At 49.9% G+C, this 8,662-nt stretch overlaps 1 protein-coding gene across 1 annotated transcript in view; it reads right to left on the bottom strand.

Moving 5' to 3' along the window:
- The window catches only part of SUGP2 (SURP and G-patch domain containing 2), a 49,530-nt gene that overhangs the window by 32,927 nt on the left and 7,941 nt on the right, over window positions 1–8,662 (bottom strand). Inside the window, exon 3 of the mRNA XM_014587316.2 lies at window positions 1–1,438. This exon is cut by the window's left edge and continues 146 nt beyond it. Within this exon, the coding sequence (XP_014442802.1) occupies window positions 1–1,438 (1,438 nt within the window). The remainder of the gene's footprint in view (window positions 1,439–8,662) is intronic.

The following is an 8,662-nucleotide window of genomic DNA, read 5'->3' as shown; positions in this document are numbered from 1 at the left end:
TTCCCGAACAAGGTGGAGTCTTCGAAGTTGGGAAAGGCGGCAGGAGACGGGGCTATATCGTGGAGGCCGACGGCTTCTAAGATTTTCTCTTGCCGGAAAGAGGAAGCCAGGGAGAACGTCTGGCCCAGGAGGGCCAAGGACTTCCGGCAGAGGGAGTTGGTGGTCTCCAGCGCGATGGCCAAGTCCAGGGGGTTCGTGAGGGTCTTCATCTTGACGCTCAGCTCGTAGGCGTTGCAGGCCATGAGCAGGGGCGTGTTCAGGAGCCGGTCTTGAAGCCTCATGATGTACTTGTCGAAGGGCTTGATGATTTCGAAGAAGCAATTTTTGGTCTTCACAGCACCTTTGTCTAAAAGCATGTTTAAAAACTCGTTGTCGACTCGGGGGGTTTTCAGAGCGGAGTGCTTTAGGAATTTGATCGTAAAAAAGCAGAAATCTCTGTGCTCTGGTTTTAAAGAGCATTTGAAGGAAGCGAGCATTTTTGCACAGGTTTCGGTTTCCAGCTCGAACAGGGTCTGGAAAAGTTGGGAAAACTTCACGTCGTCCTTTATGGTGTGGAAGCCCGCCCACTTGATGATCTCTATCCCGAACCTGGAGAAAACGTCGGATTTATCGATGACGTCGAAGCTCATCTTTCTTCTGGGGAGCCGGAGAGCCTTCAGATCCAGCCCCAGGGGGATCTTCTGAGTAGGGAACTGGATATCGCCCGTCCCTGGCGTCGTCCCCAGGGTCACATCGGGACTCGCCGTGCTTTTGGGGATTTGGTTGGTGCCCTGAGTTTTGGGGGTGATACGATTCATAGTGGCTGCTTTTTTGGTGTTCACGTTTCTCAGTGAGACAAGTTTCCCAAGACCCCCTTTCGCTACGAGCAGGCCTGGAGTCTCCCCCTTTCCGAGGAGGGCGCCTTCTTGCTCAACGACGTTTAGAGGCCGGCCTCTGGTCTGAACCGGACCACCAGCCCTGAGCACAGAGTCGGCATCTCCTGGGTGGTCCACGTCGAAATCCCGACTGTCCTTCTCCAAACACTTTTTCTCTATCAGCCTAGAGGCGGCGAAATCCCCCAGTAGGGCAGAGGGACCAAAATGATACTCCGGTGACCAAGACGATTCTTGAGAAACCGGATGGCCAAAGTCTGGCTCCCACGAGCCACCACGGAGTGTCAATTTCCAGTCCTGAGTGCGGGAATGGCCCAGTTTCCGGTGGCTGAGGACCTGATCCCGGGAGTCAGGGTGGGAAAATTCCAGATCTTTGCGAAAGAAGTTGTCGTCACTGATGGAAGGGTTGCTGGACCTGAAGGAAGGTCCTGGAAATACATCAGCCCTCAGGCCTTCTCGCCCAGTGTCTCGAGAGCGAGCTACGGATCCGCTGATAGGATATCTGCTGTCACTCTGAACGTCATCATATATATCTGCCCTGGATCTCGGGACTGTCCTTAAGAGATCTGAAACGATTCAAAAGGAAATACACGAGGTGTTTTTTTCTTTAAAAAAGAATTTATTTCATCTTTTTAATTAATTATCATTATTTTTTTTTTAATTGAAATTGACCAGAGAGACAGAGAAGGAACGTGAGAAAGCAAGCTGCCAGGTTTGGGACTTGAACTGCAGTCAGCGATGTCGAAGTCCAGCTGCCTTAACCACCATGCCACCTGCCGGCCCCTATACGCGGTATTTAGACCAGAAGCTGCAAACAACCAGCCTGGGTCACCGGACCCTTCAGGTGTGCCTGAAGTGCCCGAGCGCTTTTTGCATATTCTCGTTTGTTGCCAACACTTTAATGCTTGAGATGTCACTTAAAAATACGGATTGGGCGGGACCAGCAGTTAGCGTAGTCAACAGTGGTTCGAGCCCTGGACCCGGTGACTTAAACTCATGCCGGGCGTGTGTGCATGCGTGCCCAAGATCCTAAGAGGAGAAGGGATTGTGGCATGGACACCCCCCCTGGGGGGTGATTTCTCACTTTCTGTCTGTTTCTGGGGAGTGCACGCACCCTACAGCAAAAACCTCCTTAAAAAAAAAAAAAAAAGATTGGGGACCAGCCCACTGGCATGAAAGTTGAGGCAGCAGGATCCCACATGACCAACTGTGTGGTTTGAGTCCTAGACCTGACAGCTTCAAAAACACACTAGGCACATGAGTATGTGTGTACCCCAAATCCTGAGAGAATGGAGGAAAAGGAATTGCAGCGTGGCCACCCACTCTGGGATACGGTGATTTCTCACTTTCTGTCTCTCTGGCAAGCACATGTGTCCTCTGACAAAAGCCTTAAAAAAAACATATATTGAGGGGACGGCAGGGGGCATGGTGGTTAAGGGAGCTGGATTCCCACGTGGCCGACCGCAGTTGGAAAATATATATTAAGGCCCAGATGCAGTGCTGTGGGCTGTTAAGACATTATGCTTTGGGACCAGCGGTTGGTGTAATGGCTGTTGCTGGACTCACACATAGCTGACCACGGTTCGAGTCCCAGACCCGGTGGTTTAAACTAGCGCCGAGCACGTGTGCATGGGTGCCCAAGATCCCGAGAGGAGAAGGGATTGTGGTGTGGCCATCCCCCCTGCGGGGGTGATTTCTCACTTTCTGACTTTCAGGCGAGCACATATGCCCTATCGCAATAACCCTTCCAAAAAAAAAAACCCACACTGTGCTTCACAGCCTGAGACCACGTGGGAGGCTCAGGTTTTATCCTTGGCCCAGCCTAAAGGCTAGGTGAGCTGTACACCGATAATCAGAGTGACTAGGGACGCTGGGGCAGGAGGACAGCAAGGCCAAGGCTGACCTGGGGAACGTAATCAGACCCTCAGCTGAACGGGATCCAAGCGTGTTGGCGTCCATTTGTGATCCCAGCCAGGAAGTTCAAGCAGGAAGATCGAGATATAGAGACTCTCTTTAAAATAAAATTCTGGATTGCCTACTGGAAACAGAAGACCGGGCCAGCAGAGTGTGTGGCAGTGAGGGCTGCTGGATACCACGCAGCTGCCTGCACTGTTCAAGTCCTGAACCAGGAGACTTGGAAAACATGCTGGTCCCTGCACGTGCGTGCCCAAGGTCCCGAGAGGAAAATGGAGGAGGAGGGGAGGGGCTGCAGCTCGGCCATCCTCCCTGGAGGCTGATTTCTCACTTTCCCTGTCTCTCTGGCAAGCCCACACACATCCTATAGCAAACTAACAATAGCAACAGAAAAACAATAACCCCCACCCACTCCATCCCCCAAAATCAAACCAGAAGACCTAGAAAGATGTGGTCTGCGTTTGCCCTGTGAGACCAGTCTGGAGACCAGCAGCAGCCACCCTGCAGGCAGAGCGCGGACTCTGCAACTCGCCACTCCCTCACTCACTCACACGCGCGCCCTCCCCAGCTCCACAGGGAACCGGGTCTGCAATCCCTTTCAGACCGAGGGAAGGGTGTTTGATCCCCATGACGCCCAGAACTTCCTTACAGCAACTGGAACCCTTCTGTGCCGTTTACCTCCCAGGAGAGGGTTTTTAGGGAGACTGCCCGCCCTCAAGGCCTCCAGGCGGAACTTCCAGCCCACAGTGCAACTGTGAGGCAGGAGCCATGGCCGACACTGCCGACCAGGCCATAGCCCAGAACCTGCCGCAGAGCTGGCTGACCTGATCCCTTGGAAAGCCTGCAGGGCCAATGAACCCACCCTCCCCAGTGGGACAGAGAGACTGGGGCGAGCTGGAGGAAAGACAGAGGCTGAACCAGCCACAGGGGACTACTCCTTTGGCATATTTAAAAACAATGAGGAGGGGGCAGGAGGGAGAAAACCAAGGGGAATGAAAAAAGAAGGAACACATTTAATGAACTCGAAAATGGAGGGACCAGCAGTTAGCGTAATGGCCATGTCGCTGGACACCCATGTAGTCAACCTTGGTTCGAGTCTCGGACCCGGTGGCTTAAACTCACGCCGGGCGCGTGTGCATGCGTGCCCAAGATCCCGAGAGGAGAATGGAGGAGAAGGGATTGCGGCGTGGCAATCCCCCCGGGGGGCCATTTCTTGCTTTCTGTCTCTCTGTCTTTCTGAGGAGCGCACGCGCCCTATAGCAAAAACCTCTAAAAAAATAAAACAAAATGTCAAATTATCTGTGGATGACAATGTATATGGTAACATCGTTGACTGGACTAGTATGCAGGGTATTCGTTCTGGGAAAATCCATCTCGTATACTGTAAAGGTGTACAGCAACTGAATGTAAAAAGGTAAGAAAGTAAAAGAAGGAAAACCCCAAATCAATAAAGCAGATATTGGGGCCGGCGAGTAGAGTGGTCATAAGGCGCTGGTCACTCCCCCATGGATGACCATGGTTCGAGTCTCAGACGTGGTGGCTTGCTTTCTCACTTTCTCTCTCTCTCTGGTTAAATAAAAATAAATGAATGGGTAAATAAACTAAGTAGCATGGTGGTTTAGGGCGCTGGACTCCCACATGGCTGACTGTAGTTCGAGTCCTGGACCTGGCGGTTTGCTTTCTCACTTGCTTTTTCTCTCTCACCCTGCCCCTCTCTAGTCAAATTAATATAAATAAATAAAGTTAAATAAAATAGTTCTTAAAAAAAAAAAAAAACTGTACTGATAGATTGTTGGAGAAGTCATGACACATTTTTTGAATAAAAAAAAAAACTTTTCCAGGGACAAGCAGGTGGCGTGGTGGTTAAGGCACTGGATACAGCCCCATGGCCAACTACAGTTCAAGTCCTGGACCTGGTAGCTTGCTTTCTCTTTCTTTCTCTTCTTTCTGGTTAAATGAAAATACATGAATGAATAAATAAAATTAAGTAATTCTTTAGAAAAAAACTTTTCCAACAACCAAAAAAAAAAAAAAAAAAAAAAAAAAAAAAAAAAAAAAAAAAAAAAAAGCATTTGTGCCGGGAATTAGCATTTTTGTATACTGTGAAGACGTACAGTGATTAAAGGTTAAAAAAAAAAAAATGCTGTACCCACAAAGATGTACAATGATTATATATAAACCAGAAATCTTAATTAAAAAAAAAAAATGACTGGGACCAGCAGGTGGCGAGGTGGTTCATGTGCTGGACACTCCCACATGGCCGACAATGGTTCGAGTCCTGGACCTGGTGGTCTAAACTCATGCTGGGCAAATGTGTATCCATGCCCAAAATCCTGAGAGGAGAATAGAGAAGGGATTGCTATGTGTCCACTCAACACTCTGGTGGTGGTGGAAAAAGGGGGGGGGCATAATTGAAACTGAGTTGTGTCTTCTTCTGTCCTCCTGGGAGAAGAAAAGTGGGCATGTACATTTGCATTTGCTTATTCAGGCATAAAGAAACCCTGTAAGGGGCCAAGAGGTGACGTGGTGGTTAAGAGCACTAGATTTCCACATGGCAGGTCGCAGTTCGAATCCCAGACCTGGCAGCTTGCTTTCTTACCCCCCCCCCACTCTTCTCTGATCAAATTAATACTACTAATAATAAACAAACAAAAAACTCCATTAGAAGCTAGGAAGAGAAGTGAAATATAGGAACAGTGGGCCTCAGAGTGTCTTTTCGAAGAGCACCTTTCTAACTCTTCAGTGTCTGAATCAGAACCGATGACCCAGTGGCCCAGCCAAGGTGCTAGGATACTGCCTGTTACAGATAGGTCGACCTGAACACATTGGGCCTGCCAGCCACGCTGGCTGGCAAAAGGCTTGGGAGAGGATTGTGGTATGGCAAGACCTTGTCTGGGAGAACTTTCTGTATCTCTCTCACACAAAATAAATGAATTTAAATTTTTTAACAGAACCTATGACCTAGTTAAAAAATCAAACGGAGGGGCCAGCAAGTGGCGTGGTGGTTAAGGCGTGCTGGATCCCAGGCGGCCAACTCTACAGTTTGAATCTTGGACCAGGTGGCTTGAAAGACTTAACTGGCACGTGTGCATGCATGCCCCAAATCCTGAGGGCGGAATGGAAGAGAAGGGATTATGGCATGGCCATCCCTTATGGGGGATGACTCCTCACTTTTCCTGGCTCTGTCTCTATGTTGATCTTCAGTGAGTGTGCGCACCCTAGGGCAAATAACAAACAAACAAACAAAACAAACCAAAAAAAATCCTTTCTTCTTAAAGAATTATTTATTTATTCATTCATTTATTTTAATTTCATCAGAGAGAGAAACATACACACAGAGAGAGATGGGGAAAACCAAGAAAGCAAGCCACTGGGTCTGGGACTCAAACCATGGTTGGCCGTGTGGGAGTGTCCAGACTTAACGACCACGCCACCTGCTGGCTCTGGCAAAAAAAAAATCTTAAAAAAGAACGAAATCTGGGACCAGCAGGTGGTGCAGGTGGTTAAAGCAGTTAGACTCCCACATCATCAAGTAAAAAAAAAGGGGGGGGGTCAAGCAGTTAGCGCAATGGCTGTCGCTGCATTCCCACGTAGTCGACCGTGGTTTGCATCCCGGACCCGATGGCTTAAATTCACTCTGGGCGTGTGTGCATGCGTGCCCAAGGTCCCAAGAGGAGAATGGAGGAGAAGGGATTGTGGTGTGGCCATCCCCGCTGGGGGTGATTTCTCGCTGTCTGTCTGTCTGTCTGTCTCTGTCTTTCTGGCAAATGCGCACATGTCCTATAGCGAAAAAACCTCTCCAAAATAAATAAATAAATAAATAAATAAAAAGGGGAAGACAGGTGCCAAGAGGTAGTAATGAGCTGAGAAGCCACAGGAAGCCAAAGCCTACTGCAAATCCAAGTCCCACTGTTGAACAGGGACTTCTCAAACACCTGCTACATACAGGCACTACCTAAGCACTGAAGGTACGAGAGGGAAAGAACGCTCCTGACTTGTCAACCGAGACAGATGATACACAAAAATATACCGGGTGCACGCTGGTGCCAAGAGACAAAAATGAGCAGGTGGGGGAACCAGCAGTTAGCGTAATGGCTATGTCGCTGGACTCCCACGTAGTCGACCGCGGTTCGCGTCCTGGACCCGGTGGCTTAAACTCACGCCGGGCGCGTGTGCGTGCGTGCCCAAGATCCCGAGAGGAGAATGGAGGAGAAGGGACTGCGGCGTGACCATCCCCCCTGGGGGGTGATTTCTCGCTTTGTCTCTATGTCTCTGTCTGTCTGGCGAGCGCACGCGCCCTATAGCGAAAAACCTCTCCAAAAAAAAAAAAAAAAATGAAAACGAGCAGGTGGGAACACGAGGAAAGAATGCCTGTTACAGAGTTCCCAGGAGACCGTCTCTGGACATCCTAATTTGATTAATTAGGATAGGGCATAGGGGCCAGCAGGCGGCGTGGTGGTGAAGGCGCTGGACACTCCCACACGGTCGACCACAGTTCAAGTCCTGGACCTGATGGCTTGCTTTCTCACTTTCCCCTCTCTCTCTCCCTGTGTATCTTAAAATAAATGAAGAAATAAATTAAATAAATCATTCTTTTTTGTTTTAAATAAGGATAGGCTGTGACTTGGGCATCAGATCCCTTATTTTGTTTTTTTTTTTTCGCGATAGGGCGCAGGCCCCTGCCAGAGAGAAGACACAGACAGAGAGAGGGAAAGTGAGAAATTACCACCCTAGACGGTGGCCACACCACAATCCCTTCTGGTCCAGATTCCTTTCAGGATTTCAGGCATGCATATGCACCTGTCCTAATATTTTTTTCGTAAGTGAGAGATTTTTGCTATAAGGGGTGTGCACGTGCTGGACAGAGAGAGAGAAAGTAAGAAATCACCCCCCAGGGGGGATGATCGAACTGCAGTCCCTTCTCCTCCATTCTCCTCTCGGGATCTTGGGCACGCATGCACACGCGCCTGGTGTTTTGTTTTGTTTTTTTTTTTTGGAGAGGTTTTTGCTATAGGGCGTGTATGCTCCCCAGAAAGACAAAGAGAAAGCGATGGCCACGCCGCAACCCCTTCTCCTCCATTCTCCTCTCGGGACCTTGAGCACGCACGCACACACGCCCGGTGTGAGTTTAAGCCATCGGGTCCGGGACTCGAACAGCAGTCAGTTACATGGGAGTCCAGCAACATAGCCATTACACCAACTGCTGGTCTCAAGTCCGGTGTGTTTTAAGCCGCTAGGTCCAGGACTTGAACTCCGGTCAACTCCGTGGGAGTCCGGCAACATAACCACTGCACCATCTGCTGATTCCAACCTGGTGAGATTTCCAAGCTGCTGGGTCCGGAAGTCAAACAGCAGTCGGTCATGTGAGAGCCCAGCGCCATAACCACCACACCACCTGCTGGCCCCAGGCATCAGCATACTGAAGACCCCAGAAGATTCTAAAGTGCAGCAAAGTGAGGGAGCCACCATGGCAGGAGACACATAAGTGGGGGATGCGGGGCGGGGTGCAGGTACAAGACCAGGCCAGGCCTGCAGTGCGACCGCAGCTCACTGTGGGTGAGGGAGAAAGCCACCGGAGGTCTGAGCAGAGGGGTGACCTCGCTGGTTGCTGTGTGGAGGACAGACTGCAAGAGACCGGAGTGAATAGGGATAGGTGAATAGAGAGTCCAGTGCGATAAGCGGGTGACTATTAATACCGACGGTGCGATTCCTATGGGAGTGCTCAGGCACCCAGAGGTGGCTGGGTTCTGCATGACAGGATCTTCTGACACTTTTTTATTTTTTATTTTTTTGGAGAGGTTTTTGCTATAGGGCGCGTGCGCTCGCCAGAAAGACAGAGACAGAGAGAGACAGAAAGTGAGAAATCACCCCCCAGG

Source organism: Tupaia chinensis, unplaced genomic scaffold (genome assembly GCF_000334495.1).
Source record: "Tupaia chinensis unplaced genomic scaffold, TupChi_1.0 Scaffold000201_1, whole genome shotgun sequence".
In the NCBI taxonomy this organism is placed as follows: Eukaryota; Metazoa; Chordata; class Mammalia; order Scandentia; family Tupaiidae; genus Tupaia; species Tupaia belangeri.
The sequence above is the reverse complement of the archived record's forward strand: the minus strand, read 5'-3'. Positions and strand labels throughout refer to the sequence as shown.